Source organism: Heterodontus francisci, chromosome 13 (genome assembly GCF_036365525.1).
Source record: "Heterodontus francisci isolate sHetFra1 chromosome 13, sHetFra1.hap1, whole genome shotgun sequence".
In the NCBI taxonomy this organism is placed as follows: Eukaryota; Metazoa; Chordata; class Chondrichthyes; order Heterodontiformes; family Heterodontidae; genus Heterodontus; species Heterodontus francisci.
Genome location: NC_090383.1, coordinates 20,070,300 through 20,097,709, shown reverse-complemented (window position 1 = coordinate 20,097,709; position 27,410 = coordinate 20,070,300). Strand labels below are relative to the sequence as shown.

General features: G+C 42.7%; 1 protein-coding gene across 15 annotated transcripts in view; it reads left to right on the top strand.

Moving 5' to 3' along the window:
- The window catches only part of LOC137376267 (pleckstrin homology domain-containing family G member 1-like), a 189,535-nt gene that overhangs the window by 64,212 nt on the left and 97,913 nt on the right, over positions 1-27,410 (top strand). For 6 of the 15 annotated variants that reach the window (XM_068044480.1, XM_068044478.1, XM_068044476.1 and 3 more), the window contains 2 exons: positions 964-1,104; positions 4,156-4,230. The exons of 1 other annotated variant lie outside the window; for it this stretch is intronic. In XM_068044480.1, coding sequence (XP_067900581.1) covers positions 4,182-4,230 — 49 coding nt within the window. In that variant the 5' untranslated portion in view covers positions 964-1,104; positions 4,156-4,181. Of the gene's footprint in view, positions 1-963; positions 1,105-4,152; positions 4,231-13,168; positions 13,323-27,410 lie in introns of those variants that run through there. 8 more of the 15 variants (XM_068044481.1, XM_068044470.1, XM_068044471.1 and 5 more) reach the window with 6 other exon arrangements.

Sequence of the window (27,410 nt, the reverse complement as noted above, 5' to 3'; positions counted from 1 at the left end):
AAATGTGCATAATACTCCATGTGACCTAATCGAGCTTTGCTACAAGCTTCGAACAAGTTTCCTTTTTCAACTCTCTCTTCCTCTAGAAATAATCTTAGTGCTTGGTTTGCCTTTTAAGGCCTTACTGACTTGTGTCTCAACTTTCAATGATTTTGTGTATTTACCCTCCCAGATTCCTTTGCTCCCCGACCCCATTTAGATTCTTTTCTGAGTAATATGTGACCTCATTATTAGCAAAATGTCATGCCTCTCACTTATCTGTTAATCCATTTGCCAGTTGTGTGCCCATTCTTCATTTATTGATGCCATCTTCTAACTTGTTAGAGTCCTCTATGTTGAATATCCCTCCCAATTTGGTGTCATGAGCAAATATAGAATAATAGAATGGTTATGGCTTAGAAGGAGGCCATTCGGTCCATTGTGACCATGCCAGCTCCATGCAAGAACAACTTGCCTAGTCCCACCTCCCCTGCCTTTTCCCTATAGCCATGCAAATTTTTTCCCTTCAGATGGGGTGGTGCAGTTAGCACCGCAGCCTCGCAGCTCCAGGGACCCAGGTTCGATTCTGGGTACTGCCTGTGCAGAGCTTGCAAGTTCTCCCTGTGACCGTGTGGGTTTTCGCCGGGTGCTCCAGTTTCCTCCCACGGCCAAAGACTTGCAGGTTGATAGATAAATTGGCCATTTAAATTGCCCCTAGTGTAGGTAGGTGGTAGGGAATATGGGATTACTGTAGGGTTAGTATAAATGGGTGGTTGTTGGTCGGCACAGACTCGGCGGGCCGAAGGGCCTGTTTCAGTGCTGTATCTCTAAATATAAAATATAATTACCCAGTTTTCTTTTGAAGGCCTCTATTTTTGAATCTGCCTCTGCCACAAACTCAGGCAGTGCATTCCAGTTCCTAACCACTCGCTGTTTTTATTAAAAAGTTTTGCTCATGCCACTTAGTTTTTTTTTGCCTTTCAGCTTAAATCTGTGTCCTCTGTTTCTGAATCCTTCGGCCAATGGGAACAGTTTCTCCTTATCTACTCTGTCCAGACTCCTTGTGATTTTGAATCTCCTCTTAATCTTCAAAGAGAACAGACCCAGCTTCTCCAACCTATCCACGTAAGTGAAGTTCCTCATCCCTGAAAACTGTTGTCGTGAATCTTTTCTGTGCACTCTAGTCCCTTAAAATCCTTTCTGAAAGTGTGGTGCCATGCACATATGAACTAGGAGCAGGCTACCTGGTTCCTTGAGCCTGCTCTGCCATTCAACAAGATCACAGTTCAACTAGACACAATAGCCAAACCAGTGTTATACACAGGTTTATCACCACTTCCTTTTTTTTTGTACTCTATGCCCCAATTTACAAAACTGTGGATCCCATATGCTTTATTAACTGCTTTCTCAATTTGTCCTGCAATCTTCCAATGACTTGTGCATATATACCCCCAGATCCCGCTGCTCTTTTTTTTATTTGTTCATGGGATGTGGGCGTCGCTGGCTAGGTCAGCATTTATTGCCCATCCCGAACTACTCTTGCAAAGGTGGTGAAGAGCTACCTTCTTGTACTGCTGCAGTCCTGGAGTGCAGGTACACTAACCGTGTTAGGAAATGAGTTCCAGGATTTTTGACCTGGTGACGGTGAAGGAATGGCGACTATAGTTCCAAGTCAGGATGGTGTATGGCTTGGAGGGGAACTTGCATGTGGTGGTGGTCCCATGCATCTGCTGCCCTTGTCCTTTGAGGTGGTAGAGGTCACTGGTTTGGAAGGTGCTATAGAAGGAGCCTTGGCGAGTTGCTGCTGTGCATCTTGTACATGGTACACACTGCTGCCACTGTGTGTCGGTGGTGAAGGAAGTGAACGTTGAAGGTGGTGGATGAGATGCCAATCAAGTGGACTGCTTTGTCCTGGATGGAGTCGAGCTTCTTGAGTGTTGTTGGAGCTGTACCTATCCAGGCAAGTGGAGAGTATTCCATCACACCCCTGACTTACACCTTGTAGATGGTGGACAGACTTTGGGGAGTCAGGAAGTGAGTTACTCGTCACAGAATTCCCAGTCTCTGACCTGCTCTTGTAGTCGCAGCCTTTATGTGGCTACTCAAATTCCATTTCTGATCAATGGTAGCCCCTAGGATGTTGATAGTGGGGAGTTCAGTGATGGTAATGCCATTGAACATCAAGAGGCAATGGTTAGATTCTCTTTGTTTGAGATGGTCATTGCCTGGATTTTGTGTGGTGCGAATGTTACTTGCCACATAACCCAAGCCTGGATGTTGTCCAAGTCTTGCTACATCTAGACATGGGCTGCTTCAGTATCTGAGGAGGTGTGAATGGTGCTGAACATCCCCACTTCTGACCTTATGATGGAGGTAGGTCATTGATGAAGCAACTGAAAATGGTTGGGTCTAGGACACTACTCTGAGGAACTCCTGCGACTGAGATGATTGATCTCAACAACCACAACCATCTTCCTTTCAGCTAGGTTTGACTCCAACCAGAGGAGAGTTTTCCCCCTGATTAGCATTGACTCCAGTTTTGCTACAGCTCCTTGATGCCATAACTTGGTCAAATGCTGCCTTGATGTCCACCTCACCATGTTTGGACCAAGGCTGTAATGAGATCAGGAGCCAAGTGGCCCCGACGGAACCCAAACTCTGCATCAGAGCAAGTTATTGCTGAGCCAGTGCTGCTTGATAGAACTGGCGACCCCTTTCATCACTTTGCTGATTGAGAGTAGACTGGGGTGGTAATTGGCCAGGTTGGATTTGTCAGCTTTTTGGATGTCCTTTAGAATTGTACCCTTTTAATTTATATTGCCTCCTCATTTTTCCTATATCTTCACACTTCTTTACATTACACTTCATCTGCCACTTGTCCACCCATTCCACTGGTCTGTCTGTCCTCAAAGTTTATCACTATCCTCTTCACTGTTTACAATACTTCCAAGTTTTGTGTCATCCACAATTTTTGAAATTTTGCCCTGTATACTGTCAGGCAAACTCCACCTGCCAAGACTGAGGTACACATTATTTTGCCACAAGAACATTAAAACTTTTTTAAAATTGCAATCTCTGACTGGAAGGACATTTGCATCGTACCAGACAATGTGGAAACAAAGGGAGCCAATCCCTGTTCCTCCAATACACAGTGGTCAGACCAATTTTAGTCACATGACTGGCTATTGCAGAGTTTTTGAACTCCCAACAAAGGTTGCTCAAGGACTGAACATCTCCCCTCCTGTCTGTCTGCCTTCATCTCTTCCCATGGAACTGAATCTTGTGAAAACACGTGAAACTCTGAAGGGTTTGCCATATGAACAAAGTTTTATGATTACTGGGCCCCAATGATTCGCAAGACAATATCTTCAATCTAGGCCTACAGCAAGCTTGAAACAGTAACCAGATATTGCCTCAAACGCTTTTTTTTTTCTTTCTATTCCTATCTGCATGTTTATATCGCGTGCACATGCTAGCGTGAGCGCGTCGTATATCTGTAGGTATGAACCATATTGGAGTTTAAATTTAAGGTTTAATAAATTTCCTCTTTTTGCTTTAAACCAAAGAAAGCCTGTGTGTGCTCAGTTATTTGACTGATAATTGGAAACTGTGAACAAGGATTCGCAAAGGGGGAGCTCAAAACAGTGTGTTTAAAATTAAACCCTCTTACAATAAGACCAGGTAAAGACAGCCGAAGACCCCTAGACACATTGCTCACCTGGTCATAACACCCAAGTCTAGTCGTATGTATTGAGAAAAGCAGGGGTCCTAATACCAACCTCTGGGAAACCCCACTATATACTTTCCTCCAGTCTGAAAAACAACTGTTCACAACTACTGTTTCCTGTCACTCAGCCAATTTTGTATCCATGCTGCTACTGTCCCCATTTATTCTTTGGGCTTTAACTTTGCTGACAAGCCTGTTATGTGGCATTTTATCAAATGACATGGTACCTCTGACAGTGCAGCACTCTAAGTACTATACCAGGAGCATCAACCTTGATTATGCACTCTGGTCTCTGGAGTGGGACTTCAATCCACAACTTCCTCATTGAGGCAAGAGTGCTACCACTGAACCAAAGTTGACACAGCGAGACTATCCAGGTGTAATATAAGGGTATTTTTTCGTAGGCATATCTTGGACATGTTTAAGAGCACTTTTTGTTCTCTCTTCAGGTTCTGCTAATGAGCTCTGTGCTGAGATGCCAGGTAAGGCATTCGAAGGGATAGAGTCCATTCCTAAAAGTGAAGGTTGGTATTTACAGTTTTCGTTTCCCTTTATTTTGTAAGCTTCATTGCTTTATTTTAAAAATGACACCAATGGAGTACAGGGTCTTCGAGCAACATGGACAGAGAATTTGCTTGCTGCTTCAGTGTTTATAGTTATTTACATGATTGACTTATAATTAGTAAGTCGGCCTATTTTGGATTTGCCTCCCTCATTGAGAATTAAAATGAAGGGCATAATTCCAATGAAATACAAGTTAAATAGCTAGGTTTTAAAGTGGAGGCTTTTTGTTTGTATTTATTCATGGAATGTGAGCATTTATTGCCCATTCCTAATTGCCCTTGAGAAGGTGATGGTGAGCTGCTGCCTTGAACCGCTGCAGTCCAACTGGTGTAGGTACACCTACAATGCTGTTAGGGAAGGAGTTCCAGGATTTTGACCCAGTGACAGTGAAGGAATGGCAATATAGTTGCAAGTCAGGATGGTGTGTGGCTTGGAGGGGAAGTTGCAGGTGGTGGTGGTCCCATGGGTCTGTTGTCCTTGTCCTTCTAGGTGGTAGTGGTCACTGGTTTGGAAGGTGCTGTCAAAGGAGCCTTGGTGTGTTGCTGCAGTGCATCTTGTAGATGGTACGCACTGCTGCCACTGTGCATCGGTGGTGGATGGGTTGCCCCCTTGTTACTGGAATTCAAAATGGAGGACAGCAGATGGCTAGTCTAAGGGAAAGATGTAAATGCCTTGTGTTGAGATTGAATAAGATCGTTACTTTGGTATGTTTAATGTACCGTTTGAGCTGATTGTGCTTTGCAACTGCATGTTTTATTAGTTTTCTCTTATGTCCATTTTAAGTGTCAAAATTGGTCCATATTTTGATTCCGTCATGTCTTATTGAAAAGAATAAGTGGGATAGAAGCCACAATTGTTGCTTCCCTGTTAAATTCTTTGTTAATTCCAGTAGTGATTCCCATGAGGAATCGGTCTGTGCAACCTGCCTTCTAGTGAACGGGAGCCAGTGTGAAAAGAATCTAAAACTTGCTCTCCTATTCCTCCCTTATTTTTATTCTCCTCCCTCCCCACCCTAACCCTTTTTATTTCCAGTAAGTTGCATGTGTGTGTGTTCCCTCTAGTAATGTATGCAAAACAAAGCCAATCTGAGCATGACGAGATCCAATAACTTCCAAGTGAATGAATCAAATATTTCTCTTTTGGTAATTGTATGAGGAATGGTCAGTGGAGAATTTCAGATCTGATCAGGGGATGTTTTAATGTCCAACCTTGGATTGCAAGAAAAGCTGACGTGATCAGTTTCAATCGAATCAGTCGGTCAAGTATTGGCAAACAAATAATGTAATAAAAATAACCAAATATTTTCCCTGTGATGGCATCCTTCAAATCTGATGTGTCTCGGGAGTTGTTCTGTCTCAGTTATTAACTTTTTGTCAGACTCCATGCCACAAAGGCTTGCTTTATTTGTGATGAAGGGGATTTGTTTTTTGTTTGCTGTTTCTTGTTTCCATGGGCAAAGGGAGAGTATCTGAGCAGCTGAAAAGCTCAGCCCTACCACACGCCAATATTGGTTTTGAATTACACTAGGGAGGGAGTGAATTGTGGATTGTCCTAAGTTATTATTCAGATCGTGGCATTGGGTTACTATGCCTCAAGTTGTTGTTACATTGAACCTGATTATAAGCCTTGACTGTCCTGGACTGTAGGGGTACCATCCTCTAGATTGCCCTGCAGTATCATAGAATTAAAGGGGAAGAAAAACTTGAGTTTAAGACCTCTCAAAGTGCTTCACAGCCATTGAAGTTCATCTAAAGTCTATTTACTAAAGAATGTAGCCACCAATTTGCACACAGCAAAGTCCCACAAATGGCAATGTAATGTAAAAGCAAAATACTGCAAATGCTGGAAATCTGAAATAAGTGCTGAGAATACTCAGCAGGTCAGGCAGCATCAGTGGAGAGTTGACGTTTCAGGTCTGTGACCTTTCATCAGAGTTGGCAAATGTTAGAAAAAAGTCTACTCTTCGCCCGAATCTTCTCCTTCGACTTTCCATTAGTCAATTACTATTTTGTCTACCAATTTTAGATTCCTGCTACCTGGGCCAGATTCCTTTTTAATTCACTAAAGTTTGACCTCCTCCAGTCAAGTTTTCTTTTATCGTTGATTGATTGTACCTTGTCCTTTCCATAATTATTCTGAAATATGCTCCACTTCCCCACTTCATTCCCCAGATCTAGATCCAGCACTGCTTCTTTCCGTGGGCTGGAATCACACTGATCATGGAAGTTGCCCTGTACATATTTCAGGAATTCTCTACCCTCTTTTTTTTTCCCTTTACACTTTTACTAGCCCACTCTATATTAGCTTAATTGAAGTCCTCCATTATCACTACACTGTAATTCTTACAATTTTCTGGCAAATTTGCTCCTCCTACCTCATTCCCACTTTTTGCTGGTCTATAGCATACTATAGTAGTGTAATAGTAGCGCCTGTTCCTTGATTCAAGCCAAGTAGACTGTGTCTTTGGCCCCTCAACTGCATCATTTCCCACTAGTGCTATAATTGTTTCTTTTTGATCAATACTGCCACCATGTCTCTTTTTTTTTTCTTACCTAATTTTTCCTGATTATCTTGTAGCCACCAATATTCCTTTCTCCATCCTTTTGGGCCAAGTCTTTTATTACCACTAGACCACAGTCCCATGTGGCTACTTGAGTCTGCAGGTCACCTAATCGAATTTACCACTGTGCATTTGTGTATATGCACTCCAAACCCATCTTGGACTGTTTCACATTTGTTCCCTGTTTGATTTCTCCTATTTCTGAACATTTACTCTAGTGCTATTTCCCTCTTGCCAACCTTTTGAGCACCTTGTTTCTCCTAATGTTTCAGCCTGGTGCCCATCCACTTGCCCAAGTTAGCTTAAATCCTCTCCCACAGCACTAGTTACCCTTCCCACAAGGACATTTGTCCCAGCTTTGAGGGGTGACCTGTTCACCTTGAACTAGACCCAATGCCCCAGGAATCTGAAGCACTCCCTCCTGCACCATTTCCCCAGCCACACATTAACAGGTTTTAACCTGATATTCCTATTATCACTAGCTCATGGCACTGGGAGTAATCCTTTTTAAGGTCCTGTTTTTTTTTTTTAAATTTCCTGTGTTCCTGAAACTCTGACTGCAGGGCCATCAACCCTTGATCGTTCCAAGATCATTGATTTCCACGTGAACCATGATTTCTTGCTGTTTGCCTCGTTTCCCCACCCCACATAATGTTCTATACTACTTGTGATGCCTCCCTGGTGCCAGGATAAAGGACAACTCGCCATGTGGGACTCGCATTGGCTATTGCAAAAAAGACTGTCTTGTTGGCTTTTGAACCTGCACAGTCATTTGCCCAATATTCCTTGGATGTGCTCTACACTAAACTCTGCCAAGGTGTTGTCACCCTCACTGGTATTCATTTAAAAAAAAAACTGGTTTGAGTGTCACACTCCTGGTGGATTCCAGCACTCCTTGCCTTTTCCTACCTTGCTGAATGGCCAGCCACTTCTGTTCTTCTGAACTCTTGGAACTTATGAGGGGGACCACCTCCTGGAACATGCATGCCAGGAAATTCTCAGCCCCCGGTATGCCCTGCAGTGACTCCAGCTGCTCCTTAAGCTCAGAAACCCTGAGCTTGAGGTCAAGCAACTGGAGGCACTTGCTACACGTGATTATCCAGGTTGTATGAAGAAACCTGGAGTTCTCACATGGCATGGGAATTACTGGCAATGAGTCTCAGCTGTTCCATTTTCCTTATTTAAAACAAATTCCTTTAGACCAAATTGATTACCTTGATGGATTATATATTTAGTGTTGCCTCTTGGTTTGAAGCACTTGGCTCCTCCTTCCCCTTCTTTCTCCAGATTCCTGCTGTCACTCTGTTTAGCAGAGACTCCCAGTTGTGTGTGTGTGCACAGCTCAGAAAATACCATATCTTTCTTTGGTCCAAAGTGGATGACCTCCCACTTTGCCACATTGAATTCCATATGCCACAGTTTCACGTATGAAAATATTGGGCACGGAAAGACCAGCTGGAGCATCAAGCCTGCCCCACACCCACAATGTGCAGAACATTGTAACTAAATGCTTCCTCACCACCACATTCCCATCCACCATCCAAGAAACCAAGCAGTCTCCTGGGAGAGGTAAAAAACCCAGGGCAAATGAAGGGGGGGAGAAAACAATCTCTCATTCCTCTTTGACAGCACCCACCCACCCACTGTGATCAGTCCAGGTGATCATATTGGCCATGTGTATGCTAACTGTTAATCCACTGACCTTTTCTACAATGAAATCTCTTTGCCAGCCAAGAACTAGTCCTGCTCCCTCTGTCCATGTCCCTTTTTTGTAATTTCCTGCTCCCATCTACACCACTTGCTGTGTCTCCTTGGGACAGTTTCTATCCAATTTCTGGAGAAGGCAAACACCCCTGACTAAAGCAGAGAGCAAATGAAATTCATTCTCTTATTAGATCCTTACTTGCTCATCCAATGGTGCATTTTCACCGACTTGTGTTATTTCCTGAGCGCCTCAACTTTAAATTTAAACTCCTCCATATGATCAACTCCCCTTGTATTCCTGCTTTTTAAAAGACAAATTCCAGCTAACTAGAAGTCTCGTGTGAAATGCAATACCGCTTTTTCTCACCGCTAGCTTATTGCTGAGCCAGATCCTGATCTGGTTTTAAGTTGCCGTTCATTCTATTGGTCTTTGGTCGCAGTGTGACTGGCACATTTTTGGTTTGTTTGCCCTTTTTCAAAAAAGAAAACTGATCTGATCTATTCTGAAGTTCCGACTTCACTGGGCCAGAATCCTGGAAATGCCTAATGTAATTGTGTAGCCCCCATCACCATAAAGATTGCAGCAATTTACGACGGACAGAACTTCGCCTCCACTAGAGATGGACAATCAATTCAGCCTTGCCAGTGCTCTTGAAATTATAGGCAGCAATCTTTTTAAAAATCCTTTGAGTGTTAGCATTAAGAACATAAGAAATAGGAGCAGCAGTAAACCATAAGGCCCCTAGAGCCTGCTCTGCCATTCAATACGATCATGGCTGATCTTGTGCCTCGACTCCACTTTCCCACCTTCTCCCCAGATTCCTTGATTCCCTGAGATCAAAAATCTATTTCAGCCTTGAATATACTTGACAATGGCACATTCACACACTCTGGGATAGAGAATTCCCAAGATTTGCAACTCTGAGCAAAGAAATTTCTCCTCATATCAGCTGTAAATGATCAACCCCTTGACCACGAAGGCACAGCCTCAGGTTGAGATTCCCTAGTCAGGGAGCACCTCTGTCTGTCTGTCGTGTCAAACCCTTTTAGAATCTCGCATGTTTCAGTGAGATCACCTCTCGTTCTTCTAAACTGCAGGGAATATAGATCTAATTTACTCAGCCTCTCCTTACAGGACAACTCTCTCATCCTGGGAACCAATCTAGTGCACTGGCTACTTATTTTGGGAATTTTTTTCTAATTTAAAGAAGGGAGGACATTTTTTTTTCTTCTAACCCTGTGTCTTTTGATAACTTTGTGCTCCCAGACCCTCACTTTGATCTGTCGAAGCTGCGTGACCTTTTCATCCTTCAGTCCTTTAAGGAGCTGAATCATGATTTTTGTCCCTTCCCTCTATTTTTCTCCCACCCACCCCTGGGATGCCACATTTAGTTGTGTGACTAATATATACACTTGAAGAAAGAGGCGTTAAAATGGCACATAATGTTCCATATGTGGCCTTCCCAAAGAATTATTCTAGGTCAAATAACAGTCTGATTTTTATAATCAATGCCCTTGAGATGCATCCCAGTACTTGATTAGTCTTGTTTTAGTAATAGCTTGACATTGACTGCTTACTTGCAGCAGATGAAAAAAGCTAATTTTTCCCCAGTGAATGCTTCATACTTCCCTGCGTCAGTGCTTGTTCTTGATGTCCCGTTCTACCCACGTCTGAACTTCAAACTCCACACCTTATCACTAAAACCACCTTTTTCACCTATATAGCGTGCAATAAAATATGTAGTTTTCCAACTGTAGATGTTGGACTAACTAGCAATTACTTCCTGATTAGTGTCTTGCTTTTTGCCTTTCTCTCTCTTTTTTTGAAAAGTCAAATTGCATTGCTTGATCTTGGGTGTGAGCCTCTGAAACCTCTGGAAATATTGGCTAGAACCTCATCTTTCTGTCTGTGGTTTCTTTGTGTGTTCCAACTAGTCCAGTTTTACTGGACATTTCTTCTCTCAGAAAAGAGAGGGAAATAATAAACCTGGCAACTATAGGCCCGTTAGCCTAACATTGGGGAATATTTTGGAGACAGCAATCGGATGACAATTAATTGTAACTTGGAAAAATATGGGTTAATAAATGACAGCAAGCTTGGATTTGTTAGAGACAGTGGAAGCATGGATGTAAAATTGGCTAAGGGACAGATATTAAGTGAACAGTTGTACTTTTTTTTTTTTTCCCCCCCAACCCCTTTGAAAAGCACAGTGGTGCTCCCCAAAGGTCAGTATTAGGCTCACTACTTTTTCTTAATTATATATTAATGACCTGAACTTTGATATAGAGAGCATAATTTCAAAGTTCAACATGAAACTCAATTGTAGTAAACAGTGAAGAAGATGGTAACAGTCTTCAGGAGGATATAGTCAGACTGGTAAATGGGCAGACATGTGGCAGATGCAATTTAATGCAGAGAACCATGAAGTGATGCATTTTGGTAGGAAGAATGAGGAAAAGCAATATAAACTAAATGGTGGTAGAGCAGAAAGACCTGGGAATGAATTACACAAATCTTTGAACATGGCAGGGCAAGTTGAAAAGGCTTTTTTTTTTAAAAAAAGAAAACAAATTCTTGGCTTTATAAATCAAGGAGTAGAATACAAACAAGGAAGGTATACTAAATCATCTTTGAAACACTGGTTAGAAACCAGCTGCAGTCTTGTGTCCAATTCTGGGCATCACACTTTAGGAAGGATGTCCGACCTTGGAAAAAGGTACCAGGGATGCGGAACATCAGTTATGTGGAGGGACTAGGAAAGCAGGGGTGTTGCTTAGTGCAGGGGAGATTTGAGGCAGTCAAAATCATAAAAGGACCAGAAGGGAGATCGGGAGAATTTTTTTTTGTTTTACAAGGCAAGTTGTATTTGGAATGAACTGCCTGAAAGTGTGATGGAAGCAGATTTAATAATGACTTTCAAAAGGGAACAGGATAAATAGTTGAACAGGAAAAATAATTGCAGGGGATTGGGACTAATTGGATAGCCCTTTCAAAGAGCTGGCACAGGCACAATGGGCCAAATGACCGCCTGTGGTGTTGTACTGAATTTCTTCGATTTATGTACGTTGCTGTTCTCTGCTCGTATTCAAAAATTCTGATCTAGATAACGCCATGTACAGCTTTCATGGAAGCTCTTATCCATGAAGAATTAGTTTAACACCTGCCAGATGCGCGCACTCGCTTGCTCTCGTGCATTCTCTGAGATCAGTCCTACATATGCTTCCATTTCTTACATTTTTGTGGGCCTGGAGATTTTCGACAGGCTATTTTTAGAACTGTTTCCTTGGTGGGTAAATCCTAAATTGCAACAAAGATCTATTCCTAGCAATTCAATGTTAATGGGAACAGGGACATGCATCTATGTGACTCATGAAGGCAAATTATTACATATTAAATCAACAGCAAAAAAAAAAAAAGCTGCAGAAGCTGTAAATCTGAAATAACAGAAAATGCTGGAAATAGGTCAGGCAGCATCTGTGGAGAGAGAAAGTTAATGTTTCCGGTCACAACTGAAGATGTTTAACTGTTTTTAAGCAAATAGTCAGGGAAAAAGGGACGAGGACAGAAGAACAAAGGGGAAGTTTTGTGATAGGGTGGAAGGCAGGGGTGATTAAATGACGAAAGGGATGACGGTACGAGGCAAAAGGGGGTGGTAATGAGACAAGTAAAGAAACAAATGATGGGTTAGGAGGAAGTGTAAATGATTACAGCAGAATAGCAGAGGGGGGCAGAGCATGGAAAATCTGGCAGAGAAGACCTGGGAATGTGATGGAGAAAGGTGGATAGAGTCCAGGGGTGCAAAGCACTGTGTGCCAATTGGGAATCCCCAGCCCCCTCCACCTTCACTCCTCATGGCTCTGGTGCAGTCATCCTCAGTTATCAGCACCTGCTGTTCAAGAAATGGTTAAAAATCCAAAGTTCATAAACCTAATGTTGAGGCTGAAGGAATGTCAAGTGCCTCTTTTAAAGGAGCTATCCTACTTTTATCCTTGCTTCCTTTATTCCTTCACTCTCATCTTGGTTTTTCTCCGAGGCAATCTGGTGCTCTGTCCTAAATTGTGGAATTATTGAAGCCCACACAATTGCTCCCCCAAGATGGTGCCCTTTGTTTAGGCACCTGACCTAGTAATCACAAGATCGGGACTTTGGATGCTGTGTGACGTAGACACTGTGTTGCAATGACACTGCTTGTGATTTCATCCAATCTATATCTGGTCACTTCAATTCCAAGATGTTAGAAAGAAAGAACTTGCATTTATCTAGTACCTTTCATGATCTCAACATAGAGAGTGCTTCCCAACCAATTAAACACTATTGAAGTGTAGTCACTGTAGGAAATACAGCAAGTTCCTGTAAACAGCAATGTGATGTTTTAGTGATTTTGGTTGAAGGATAAATGTTGGTCAGGATGCTGGAAAGAACACTTTTTCCTTGAATAGTGCCATAGGATCTTTTACATCCACCTGAGGACAGACTGAAGCATGGCACCTCTGACAATGCAGCATTCCCTGAGTACTGCACTCTTTAGAGTGTTACTTGTTTGAAGTCTTATCTTTATGTGCTAATTTAATGGAAATGGTAAACTTTGTGCACAAAGCAAAATCTCATCAGGATCTCTGTTTCTAAATGGCAGTGACCTCAGCCTTGCTGCAGTACTTTGTCACAGTGGAGGGGACCAGTGTTGAGCTGGACTGATGTGCCCTCAGTTGGACTTCACAAATGGTGACAAGAAATGGAACCAGCTGAGAGAATTTCAGATGACTTTGAAAATGTGATTGCTGTTTTCAGTAAGTAACAGATTCTCATCTGAAACCTTCTGAAATTCCTGTTTGTTTATGGTACTATAATTTTCAAAAGGCAGGGATGTGTTCAGCTTTGAAAGAAAGTCAATTTGTCAGCAATGGGAGATATCAAATTATGAAGAATCTAAATCTTGGATTGATCTGAAAGGTGGGTGCGGTGTGGTGGGCAAGGAGGGACAGTATATGAGGAGAGGAAGCCATTACACTATCAATGAGGTTGGGTGGTCAGTTTACTGAGAGTAGATTTGAAGGAGCAGATGGGATTGCTTGGAGAATGGGAGAGAAACTAGAGAACATGAGAGTTTGAGGCTAGGGCAGAGGGGAACCTTTTGAAGGGTGGGATGTGGGCTGCTTGTCTTGGGGAAAGGAATGTGCCAAAAGAAACTGGATAAGCACCTGAAGAGAGTATTTCCAGGGCTATGGGGAATGTGGGACTGAGTGGCTCTTGCAGAGAGCTGGCGCAGACATGCTGGGCTGAATGTCCTCGTGCTGTTACATTCCATGATTCAATTTTACTGACAAAGAAAATCATAAGTCCCTCACACTTTGAGGTCGGGGGGAGGGATCAGATGGAGATGGTTGGATAGAAGTTAGGTGTTATCCTGCGTGCCATGATCCAAGAGTCAGAGCCATATTGGTTTAAAATCCCTTATTCTGGGTAAAAGAAATGAACCAATGTGAAATCATGCCTCAGGAAACTTGGTCGTGCTAGTTTTGTACTCTGGTGGTCTCTAACTCCAGAATGTAATGTGCTCAACAGTGTGCCGTTGACCACTTCCTGTGGTGTTTTGCTATGAGATCCTGTGAGGGCAACCTTTACCCCTCTCTCTCGCTTTCTTTTTATAATGGAGTGAATTAATGGTGTGCCACACCTTTCCAGTGAATTGCTATTGTCAGACAAGGGTTCTGAAAACTCAAAAGAAATCTTTGCAAAATTAATGAGTGCCACTGATTTAAAAGTGCTGTTATTCTAGAGCGAATGTTTCAATGCTTTTCTATTTATAAATGTGTTGAACAAGTTTAGTGGGGATTCTGCTTCTGTATGCACACAAGGAGAGAGTGGCATTTATCCAAGAGATGAAGTGCTCATTCAGAAAGCAATCCCTGTATTGGAAATTACAGTATTCCTTCTGCAGGTCGGTACTAAAGCCTTACTTCAGTGCTAAGGAATGTACATTGATTTGCTCTACATATTTTATTTCCGAGCTCTTCAGAGTGCTGTCATAAATCAACATCTATGCTCTGCTGCCAGTACTTGTACATTGTAGTATCCATTCAGAGATTAATTGCTGTATGTTTTTTAAACTTTGGACTTTGTCCAGTTTATCCAATAAAACTGTGAAACAAATGGAGTTTTTAATCATTTCAAGTCTATCTTTGGAACTCCACACAAAACCCTTTCCTACTTCTCTTCATATCTTTAGCATGCTTCCCAGTCACTTCTCCCAGCAGCTCTTCAGAACATTCTTTTCTTTTCAATGAAGTACCTTGGCATATTTGCTAAAATTTATTTTTAAAATATGCTACATGCCGCATTGATTTTAGGACATCCTCCGTATGTCCCAAAATGTTTCCTGGCCAATGCATTACTTTTGAAGAGTTTTGTAGGCAGCCAATTTGCTTGCAGCAAGATCTCACGAACAGCAATGTAATAATGACTGGATCATCTGTTTTAATGGTGGCTGAAGGATGGTCAAGACATAGGGGAACTCCCCTGCTGCTCTTTAAAAATGTGCAATGGGATCTTTCAAAGATTAGTCTCCAGGGCACTGCTTCAAGCAACCTGGGAGAAAACTAGTGGCATTAAAAAATGTTCATTTTCTTCAAACATTAAGATATTAGGGTGGGGACAGGGTGAGAGTCTGCAAGCTGTCCAAATGGTGTGAGAATGTGGCACACTATGTGGATGGGCAAGGTGGGAGTGAGAGTGGGCGGTTGAAGGCAGGAGAGCATGTAATAAATTCAGAGTTGCGTCCAGCCTAAACTGGCAACCCTATCTGTTAACGTAGAAACATAGAAAATAGGAGCAGGAGTAGGCCATTCAGCCCTTCGAGCCTGCTCCGCCATTCATTATGATCATGACTGATCATCCAACTCAGTAACCTGTTCCCATACCCTTTGATCCTAATAAACCCAAGAGCTATATCTCACTCCTTTTTGAAAACATTTCAATGTTTTGGCCTCGACTGCTTTCTGTGGTAACGAATTCCACAGGCTCACCACTCTCTGGGTGAAGAAATTTCTCCTCATCTCAGTCCTGAAAGGTTTACCCCATATCTTTAGACTATGACCCCTGGTTCTGGACTCGCCCACCATTGAGAACATCCTTCCTGCATCTACCTTGTCAAGTCCTGTTAAAATTTCATAGGTTTCTATGAGATCCCCCCCTCACTCTTCTGAACTCCAGCGAATATAATCCTAACCGACTCAATCTCTCCTCACACGTCAGTCCTGCCATCCCAGGATCAGTCTGGTAAACCTTCGCTGCACTCCCTCGATAGCAAGAACATCCTTCCTCAGATAAGGAGACCAAAACTGCACACAATATTCCAGGTGTGGCCTCACAAAGGCCCTGTATAATTGCAGCAAGACATCCCTGCTGCTGTACTCAAATCCTCTCTCTATGAAGGCCAACATACCATTTGCCTTTTTTTTAAACTGCCTGTTGGACCTGCATGCTTACCTTCAGCGACTGGTGTACGAGAACACCCAGGTCTCGCTGCATATTCCCACTCTCTGTTTATAGCTGTTCAGATAATCTGCCTTCCTGTTTTTGCTACCAAAATGGATAACCTCAATATATTGTGGAAGTGCAAGAATCAAAAATGTATCTTGATACTTGTGGAACACTGAAAAGGCATCAAAGGTTTTCAGTAGACATGTGCAACCTAAGAGACCTTTTGTATCTTTCTTGGCCAAGCTATTATTTCTTATTCACCATATACACGCCACCAAAAATCCATGTGTAGGCATTCAGAGATTCAGCTCTTGCCTGAATTATCTAAATGAAAATAGTGCAAGTTCTAAAAATGTTGAGCAAGTTAGTCCGTGTTTGTCAAGAGAACAAATGAGTTCAGACAAAAGATCCACACCTGAATCATTTTAACTTGTCTCTTCTCGCCGGGTACTGAGTGTGTCCAGCACTTTGTTCTTTTTGATTTTAGATTTCTAGCATCTGCTTTTATTTTGTTTTTGCTTTTTGATTTTATAAAGTAAGTTGAATTGAAATCTCCAGGATTGCAGGCTTATCAGATTGAATTTTCTGCTGGGCGGTTTGGAAGAAAAGGGTAAAGCTTTATTTGAAGCTTTGAATTTTGTATTCAAAATATTTTTAAGATGTCGTCCTAACTGTTTGCTGCTAACCCCACCAATGTATACCTAGCTGCTAAAAGGTGCCTGACTTGTCTTCTGGACTTATTCAACATTATTTCTGGGGTCTGGCAACACCTCTGGGTGTTTTCATTTTAAACATTCTCATTTCTGTATTGATTATCCTTCCACGACCACCTTCTCTTCTTTGGCCTCCTTATCTCGAGAGACAATGGGTAAGTGCCTGGAGGTGGTCAGTGGTGTGTGGAGCAGCGCCTGGAGTGGCTATAAAGGCCAATTCTAGAGTGACTGGCTCTTCCACAGGTGCTGCAGAAAAATTTGTTTGTCGGGGCTGTTACACAGTTGGCTCTCCCCTTGCGCTTGTGTCTTTTTTTCCTGCCAACTGCTAAGTCTCTTCGACTCGCCACACTTTAGCCTCACCTTTATGGCTGCCCGCCAGCTCTGGCGGACGCTGGCAACTGACTCCCACGACTTGTGATCAATGTCACAGGACTTCATGTCGCGTTTGCAGACGTCTTTAAAGCGGAGACGTATACGGCCGGTGGGTCTGATACCAGTGGCGAGCTCGCTGTACAATGTGTCTTTGGGGATCCTGCCATCTTCCATGTGGCTCACATGGCCAAGCCATCTCAAGCGTCGCTGACTCAGTAGTGTGTATAAGCTGTGGATGTTGGCCGCCTCGAGGACCTCTGTGTTGGAGATACGGTCCTGCCACCTGATGCCAAGTATTCTCCGGAGGCAGCGAAGATGGAATGAATTGAGACGTCGCTCTTGGCTGACATACGTTGTCCAGGCCTCGCTGCCATAGAGCAAGGTACTGAGGACACAGGCTTGATACACTTAGACTTTTGTGACCCCTCCCTATCTCTATGGCTGCTTGTACATCCCTGCTTTCCATCGTTGGTAGCTGTTCCTTCAGCTACCTAGTCACCTAAGCTCTGGAATTCCTTCATTAACCCCCTCGTGCCCCTCTCTCTTTTATTTAAAAAAAAAAAAATCGCTGCTTTAAACCTACCTCCTGCCAAGTTATGTCACCTGTCCTAATATCTATGTAGCTTGGAGTTAAATTTTGTCCGTTCATACTCCTGAAGTACCTTGGAATGCTTTACAATGTTAAAGGTGCTATATACATACAAGGTTTCTCTGCCAAGCCAATTCTCCAATAGATTTGGAACCTGGGAGGCTTTTGAGGTTGTTGTCTAGGCATTTCTAGATGCAAACATAGTTTCTAATTCTTTGCCCACCCACTCAACAGCTGGTTTAGCCATTCACCAGATCTGGCCGTATAGAGTCCTATCCAGTCCTGCTCTCATCTGCTAAAACTGCTCACTATTCCAGGAATGCAAAGATAACTGCCAGCCTTTTTCTACTGCAGACTGTTTTAAACCCTGTACCCTCGCCTCAAGTGTCAGGAGCTCATGCACTTTTGTCACTAAGATTAAGACCATCAGATCAGCTGCCTCTGCTGCATCCCTCCTTCCACTAGCCCACTGGGCTAAATTTCCCCTAAAGCCCACAGCCCAAGCCCTAAATCCTCTGTCTGTGTGTGTCTCTATCATTTTGCTTCATGCCCTCTGAGCTCATTGTCTGAGACCAACCTCCTGCTCCCATGACCCTATTCCCACAAAGCTACTGATCACCCAACTCTCCTTGCTGGTCCTCATGTTGGCTGATAATGGTTCGTTCTCTCTTCAGGTGTTACCATCTGCTGTTATCACCCGCTGTCATCACCCCTCTCAAAAGAAAACAAAAACAAAACACCCTTGACTCCACCATCCTTGCAAGCTACTGCCCCATCTCCAATTTCCCTTTCCTCTAGTCCTTGAAAGTGTTGTCACCTCCATATCCATGCCTAACTTTCCTGGAACTCTGAATCATTACACCAAGTTCCTGCCCCTGGCTCAGTACCAAAATGGCTCTTATCCAAGTCACAAATGACTTCCTATATGAAGAACAAAGAAAATTACAGCACAGGAACAGGCCCTTCGGCCCTCCAAGCCTGCGCTGATCCAAATCCTCTATCTAAACCTGTCGCCCATTTTCTAAGGGTCTGTATCTCTTTACTTCCTGCCCATTCATGTATCTGTCTAGATACATCTTAAAAGACGCTATCGTGCCCGCGTCTACCACCTCCGCTGGTAATGCGTTCCATGCACCCACCACCCTCTGCGTAAAGAACTTTCCACGCATATCCCCCCTAAACCTTTCCCCTTTCACTTTGAACTCGTGTCCCCTTGTAATTGAATCCCCCACTTCTTGCTATCCACCCTGTCTATACCTCATGATTTTGTACACAAAATCATGGTAAACTATCCCTCATTCTTCCCAACTTCTCTGCAGCCTTTGACACAATTTTGCGCACCAGCCTCCTCTAAAGCCACTCCATTGTCACCCAGCTGGATGAGACTGATCTCGCCTGCTTCCATTCTTGTCTAATTGTAGCCAAAGAACACTTGCAATGACATTTCTTCCTGCTGTCACACTTACTTCTGGTGTCCTTCAAGGACCCATCCTTGGCCCCTTTCTATTTCTCTCCTACACACTGCCCTTCAGTGATATCATCTAAAAGCACAGCATTAGTTTTCTCGCATGTGCTGACGACACTCAGCTCTACCTCACCACCTCTCTCGACTCTTCAGCTGTTAATTTATCAGATTGCTTATCTGACATCCAGTACTGGATGAGCAAAAATTTCCTTCAATTAAGTATTGCGAAGACTGAAACCATTGTTTTTTTGGCCCCCGTTTCAAATTTCGTTCCGTAGCTACCAACTCCATCCCCCTCCCTGGAAACAGTCTGAGACTAAACCCGACTGTTCACAACCTTAGTGTCACATGTGACCTTTAGGTAAGCATCTCACAACTTATCCACGCCACCACTAAGACTGTCTATTTCCATTTCATACCTTCACCCCTGCCTCAGTTCATTTGCTGAAACCCTCATTCGTGACTTTGTTACCTCTAGACTTGACTCTGCCAATGCATTCTTTGCTGGCTTCCTGCATTCTACCTTCTGTAAACTTGAGGTCAACCAAAACTCTGCTGCCCATGTCCTTTACTGGCACTAAATCCTGTTCACCTATCACCCCTATGCTCCCTGACCTATATTGTCTGCCAGTCGAGCAACACCAAGTTTTAAAATTTTCATGCTTGTTTACAAATCCCTCCATGGCTTCGCCACCTCCCTATCTCTGTAATCCCCTCCAATCCTATAACTCTTTGATATCTATCTATGCTCATCTAATTCTGGCAACCTGACCATCCTGATTTTTAATTGCTGCACCATTGGTGTGCCTTCAGCTGCATTGGCCCTAAGCTCTGAAATTCCTTCCCGACACCCCTCTGGGGGTGTCTCTTCCTTTTTAAGATGCTTCTTTAAACCTACCTCTGACCAAGCTTTTGGCTATCTGCCCTTATTGCCTTGCGTGGCTCAGTGTCTAATTTTAGCTTTGAACGCTCCTGTCAAGCACCTTTTGGATGTTTTATTATGTTCAATGGGCTATATAAATTTCAGCTGCTAGCTCTGTTCTATGATGTAAATACAAATGAAAATTATTACTGATAAGATAACATTAATCAGGAAATATTTCACTTTAGCTGCCTCTCCTTTGTTCAGTTTAGCATTGGCAAAAGACCTCTAATCATCCAGCCACTGCGGTGAGGGTACAAAGGAGCACGGTAGTTGACTTTCTTTGTCATTTGGGGAAAAAAATGCATCCTTCCCTCCATCTTCCTGTCTCAGTCCATTTTGAGATTGGGCCTTTAGGGCTGGGAAAGCACAAGTATCTCCTTTTGTGGGATCAGCTTCAGCTGCTTCATCAATGACCACCCCTCCATCCTAAGGTCAGAAATGGGGATGTTTACGCAATGTTCACCATTTGAAACTCCTCCGATACCGAAGCAGCCCATGTCCAGATGCAGCAAGACCTACCTGGGCAATAGTCAGGCTTGGGCTGATAAGTGGCAAGTAACATTTGTGTCACACAAATGCCAGGCATTGACCATCTCAAATAAGAGAATCTAACCATCTCCCCTCTATGTTCAATGGCATTACCATTGCTGGACCTCCCACTATTAACATCCTGGGTGTTACCATTGACCAGAAACTGAACTGGACTAGCCACATTATGCTGCACCTCCTGACTCCCCAGTGCCTGTCCATCATCTACAAGGTGCAAGTCGGGAGTGTGATGGAATACTCTCCACCTGCCTGGATGGGTGCAGCTACAACACTCAAGAAGCTCAACACCATCCAGGACAAAGCAGCCTGCTTGACTGGCACCCAAACCACCACCTTCAGCATTCCCTCCCTCCACCACCAATTCACAGTGGCAGCAGTGTGTACTATCTACAAGACGCATTGCAGCAACTCACCAAGGCTCCTTCAACAGCACCTTCCAAACCTGTTCCACCTAGAAGGACAAGAGCAGCAGATGCATGGGAACGCCACCACTTGCAAGTTCTCCTCCAAGCCCTGCACCATCCTGACATGGAACTATATTACTGTTGCTGGGTCAAAATCCTGGAACTCCCTCCCTAACAGCACTATAGGTGTTCCTACACCCCAAGGACTGCAGTGGTTCAAGAAGCTCACCACCACCTTCTCGAAGACAATTGGGGATGGGCAATAAAGGCTGGCTGAGCCAGTGATGGCCACATCCCACGAACAAATAAAAAGTCAGCTGCTCAATATAGAATCTTGCGTTAATGAGTGTGATTTTATTTTCCTTTACAAATCCATCAATCTTATTTTAAATTTTTATTTTGGTCCAGCTTAAAAGTTCATGAATTTTATTTGCTGCTGTTGACCAGTGATTCATAGAATTACATTGGCCTGTTTATGCCCTATACATTCAGCCCAACTGAACCATGCTGGCTTATGCTCCACACACAAGCCTCTTCTTACATTCCCTGTGATTTATGAAGGGTAATTGTCATCCACCCTTCTAGAAGAACAGTAAGGAATCAGACCCAGAAAATTATTGGCCTATTAATCTGATTTGAGCTATAGGCAAGTTGCTCGAAGGGCTGATTAGAGTTGGTGAACAACCAGCTAGAAAAGAAGGGGTTAATAGGGAATCTCAACATGGCTTCTGGAAAAGAACTTGGTTGAAGTTTTTGAGGAGGTTGCAACATTGGCTATTGGAAGCCTAGTCAACATTCTATATCTTGACTCTTAACCTCTAACAAACTGCCACCAAAGTTACTGAGCAAGGTAGGTCTTAAGCAATTAGAGGGAAGATTTTGGTTTGAATCAGCGACTAGTTGCATTCACATACAGTAGATACTAATAAAAGTTCCGCTTCAGAGTGCTCATTAGCGGAGAGCCATAGGGTTTGATGTTGGGGTTATTGCTCTTTGTCCAAATTGTTGAGGTAGTATTGGGAACTGTTGACTCACCAGATCTCAATGTAATGGGTGAATGATCATCTATCTAGTAGATGCCTTTTTTAATCTAGAAAAATGTAGAATGATGCACTTGGGTATGGGGCAATTCCAAGCATGTTTACACATGCATGGTTGTGTTGCATGATCAGCTGATGAGCAGGCGAAGGTGCATGATTCCTTGAAGGTCAATGAACAAAGCCTTGAGTCTATTGAGTAAATATGTTGTTGGAATGTATTGACATGACTATTGAATATAAAATAAGTACTATTGTCTCTATAGGCCTTGGTACAAACCGGTTCAGAATACTGTCTTCAGTTTTGGTCCCACCAGGTGATGGGAATATCAAGGCCTGGGAAAAGATTCAGAACAGGGGCAATTCGATTGATAACTGGTTTAAGGGTGCACACTTACCAGGACAGACTAAGAGGAGCAGGGCCTTGGTAAGTGGGGTTGGGGTTTGGTGGGGGGTGGAAAATGTGGTGAGAAAAGAGTGTAGACTTTCAAGGCAATAAGATGGAGATCTTTAAAATAATGAAAGCATTAGACTGGGTCCAAAATAAATAGAAACTTAAGCTAGAATGTTCAGTAGGACCAGCAGACATCAAGTTTATGGAAGCTTGGAACTAGATTAGATGTTTTTCTAACCAGTTATTTGCTGCTGGAACGGGTTGCAAGCCCATGCAGTGAATGCAGATTTTCTGCTCACTGGATGAGTTTGTGAATGGCAAACTTTTTTTAAAAATGTTTTTTTTAAATTGGTTTGTGGGATGTGGGCATCGCTGACCAAGTCAGCATTTATTGCCCATCCCTAAGGGGCGGCACAGTGGCGCAGTGGTTAGCACCGCAGCCTCACAGCTCCAGCGACCTGGGTTCAATTCTGGGTACTGCCTGTGTGGAGTTTGCAAGTTCTCCGTGTCTGCGTGGGTTTCCTCCGGGTGCTCCGGTTTCCTCCCACATGCCAAAGACTTGCAGGTTGATAGGTTAATTGGCCATTATAAATTGCCCCTAGTATAAGTAGGTGGTAGGGAAATATCGGGACTGGTGGGGATGTGGTAGGAATATGGGATTAGTGTAGGATTAGTATAAATGGATGGTTGATGGTCAGCATAGACTCGGTGGGCCGAAGGGCCTGTTTCAGTGCTGTATCTCTAAAACTAATTGCCCTTGAACTGAATGGTTTGCTAAGCTATTTCAGAGGGCATTTTAAGAATCAACCACATTGGTCTGGAGTCACATGTAGGCCAGACCAGGTAAGGATGGCAGATTTCCTTCCCGAAAGGACATTAGTGAACCAGATGGGTTTTTACGATAATCAACAATGGTTTCACGGTCACCATAAGACTAGCTTTTAATTCCAGATTTATTAATTGAGTTCAAATTTCACTTTGGATCCATAGATCTAAGCTGAAATGAAGACATCAGTTTATATATTGGATGTTTGTAAGATAGTGAACTCTGAACTATATCTACTTGTTTTAGTGTGCTTTGCTGTTGTAGATTGAGCAAGGAGTTAATGTTTAAACATAAAGCAGGATTGCCCCAACAAATTCCACCTCCAGTCTCTTCACCTTCAATTTCCTGCTTAGGGTGCCTAACTGGAACTTACCTGAAGTTTGCCAGATACTGATTAAGGGGATCTCTTTGAATACATTCAATCATTCAAATTGATATGAACGTTGGCATTTAATGAAGTAAAAGAACATGCATAAATGCTCCTAAACCAATTTGAGCGTGTAATGGATATCGGTGAGGATAGGGATGAGTGAGTAGAACAGGGGACAGCCTTCATTCAAGTATGTTGGGCTGTTCATTTTGATCCAATATTACTATCCTAACCCCTCCTTGACTTTTTGCCTCTTCTTACATAAGATACGCTTAGCCTTCCATCCTGAGTGTTGGCCTCAAGCATGGACTGTGATTACACTGCCAGAATCCTGTTAACTTGTGGCTTAATTATGATCAGTTGCCTTCTAATAATGAGACTGGATGTACATATGTACTATACAGCAGGAGACACCAGACTGGCCTCACAACACATGAACAAGATTAGCAACAACATGTGGTGTGGCACTTGATATTAAGTTCAATTCGTAACCAGCTTGGAAAGACCGTAGAGCTGCAAACATGTGGTTCAAATTCATAAGCCATTTTTAGTACAAAGCATTCAGCTGTCAATTATACAAATGTTTCCAGGTCAGAGTGAATCGGGAAAATTCCTGTCCTTAAATATGAGTACAAATTTACATTGCTTCCGTGCGTTTTATAACCAATGTGGCACAGTATTTTATTCATATTGAATGAATATATATTCCAACTCCTTGTTAAGTTATTTAGTGTCTAAACTGAGCAAATAACTTGGTCTACAGTATATAGACTGGAAGCAAGTTGATTTGTTTCAAAATTCAAGAATTTAAATGCTAAGATGTTCAGAAAGGAAAAGTCAGCTTGGACAGTGTCAGTTGGATACCTGGTGCAGAAGACTTTGCTTTTTATATGAAAAAAAAAGTGCAGCAAGATTAGAAAAAAAGACCAGGTACATTTAGTAGTGTTTAGGTGAGGCCAAGCTTTAAAAGCTAGAGAGAGAGATTCTGAGATGCTTGGAAAGAGGGAGTTATTGGTGGGATGAGATCTTAATGGGTCTTGATTTCAGTCAAGTAAGGAGGATAAGCAGGAGGAGACTGGGGAGAACTGGAAGAGACCTCTGAGGATAATTGTTGTGAAGGTGAAGATACAGCCACCTTTTAGAGAGAAGGATGAAGTTGTGGAAGGGGTTTTCTGGCTGATTAACATAATGTGAATACTCCTTCTGTGGCCATTGCCATGTTTAGACCATCTGAAAAAGTGGCTAATCCTATAAGGTGCAGGTTTTGAACTCCCGGAGCCCATGTGATGGGGGTATTATCCATACCCACCAGCAGAGTACTACCACTCAGCCAAAGGCTCACTCTTCCATAGTAATGATTTCAATAATCAATGATCACCTTGTCAGATCATATGCACAGGCTAAATCTTTAAGACTTGTTTTTATAATTTTTTAAAATCCTGATTTAATGCCTGCAACCTATAGTTTAAACCTTTCATATTGGCTCTCTGGCTGTCCCTCTTAAGGATGGTTGTGCATGACTACAAAGGCCTACCTAGTGTTGCCAACCCTGGACGTATTCCTAGAGGCGTCATTAGGAGGCCGCCTCCCTCTAACTGCCTCACCCCCCCCCCCCCCCCCCCCCCATGCTCCCATAATTGGTTGGCCGACATGTCTGTATTCATCATGCACCACCTTCCCAAACAAATTGGAAAGCAAAAAGACACTTCAGATTGGATGATTCATGACTATCCACAACAGCCCTTTTCTTCCATCTCCAATTTTTTTTTTATACAACCAGTAAACGAGTTTTCAAAGAAAATCACTACTTTATTGCCCCTGTAATTTTTCTCCTGCATTGGTCTTTAATTCCTGGAGACTCTGGGCAATCCCAGAGGCTTGGCAACCCCTAAACCTTCTGTTGATTGCAAGGCCCAGTGCTTCATTATGCTCAAGCACCTTTAAAGCCCTGTCCATTATACATACATGTTAGTTCAAGAGAATATAATCTGTAGATAAGATATTTTGAGTGAGCATCAATCTTAAGGCAATGAACTGTATTCCTGGATCAGGAACCCTCAACTATTGTGGTGTTCTTCACTAGTTCCTTGTATGGCTTCAGTGTTTAGTCATCACATTATGATGCAAAACACTCACTTCATTTAAAGTGCCAGCTCTGTTGACCACAAATTGATTCCTTTGGAAATATGGCTGCAAATTAAGGGCTTATGTCATTCTCCAAACCCTGTACTGGACTACTCTCCTCTTTTGAGCCCATTTATTTGCAATCCTCCAACTCTGGCCTCTTGTCCCCACACTACTTCATTGTCTAATGCATGCCGTTGCATTATTCGAATGCATCTGCTAAACAGGTTGAGTTTCCAAATACTTCTGTATGACCGCATTGCCCTTTGTAAAGTAGATCCTTGATCCCCTGTGCCCCTCTGATCTCCGATGCAGGGAAAGTTTTTTTTAAAAAAATATATTTTATATGAAGCCAAACTCTGCTCAGTTTTTTTTTTGGAGTAAATTGGCCTAAAACTGTGTGCCTCCCTATGTTGGGAAGGGGAAACTGAATTTCAACTGGATCGGTTTTGTTTAGTACGGATGGGTTTTTGGTCCAATTTAACTATTTTATACTGTTTATGATGCCAAATAAAATCATAAATCTGTGTAAAGCAATAAAATGTGGATTTAAGTACAAGCTGAGCCAAGTTCAACATCCGGCCGGTCATATACACTAAACGTTGAGCATTGGAGACAGTGATACCAGTTTGAAAACTATATATATTTCTAGATATTGGCGCAGAAATTGTTTAAAAATGGCTGGTTAACCGCACTTACCATTATGAATGCAGCAATTTTTGGCAAAGAAAAGATACCACGTGTTCAGATTCTCATTGTTGGATGACTTGCTCTGCTAGCCTCCAATTTTTAAAACAAAAATAACCCCCTTGACATGAGTCTTGCCATTGAAGTTAATACAATTTAATCTTGCCATTTAACGTTGGTAATTCATGTAAGGACCCTGTCAGTGTGATTTATGGTCCTGACATGCTGCTCAACGTTGGAGGCCCAGAAAGGGAACAGTGAAGCTGTAGGTCTCATTCCTGCAGGTAGTAAATTGTTCATAGAGGTTTTAAAAACCATTCTCTCTTGGCAGTATTTTTGTGCTGGTCTTGCCATATATATTCCTGTTGGTGTTGGGAAGTGATGATCATGATGCAAAGCTGTTTTGACACACAAATGCAAATTGGATCTTTTGAGAAAATGAATATTTTGAGATACCATGTCATGTCTCAAACTACTCATTTAAGTGTATATGCTTGGGAGGAGCCTAAAGGTTTCCAAAGCACTCCACCAGTTCCTTGTCATTTCAGGGTCTGTTGTAAACCTATTGGTTGTGATTAATTGCTATGATTAGTCAGCAACTCCATACTTCTTGTATCTTGCGCCTGTCAGGATGGTAGACCCCAATTGACTGACTGGTCTTTTTCATCCAGTAGTTTCATTCAACCTAATCATGTTGGTCCAATACTGCACAACTCAAGAATGTTTGTACGTTTTGCACGCTTACCCTGTCCATTCACTCAACTTCAAGGACCAATACAACAATAACTAAACTCAAAAGTATAAAACCTCCTCTTGTTTTTAATTTCTGTGCCTCACACTGTGCCAATTCCCATTCTTTACTTCTCATGTTACATTGGTTAAGGAGCTAGACCAATGGGAATGACATTCATGAGGTCCAAGATTTCCTGTTGTCGATTTCC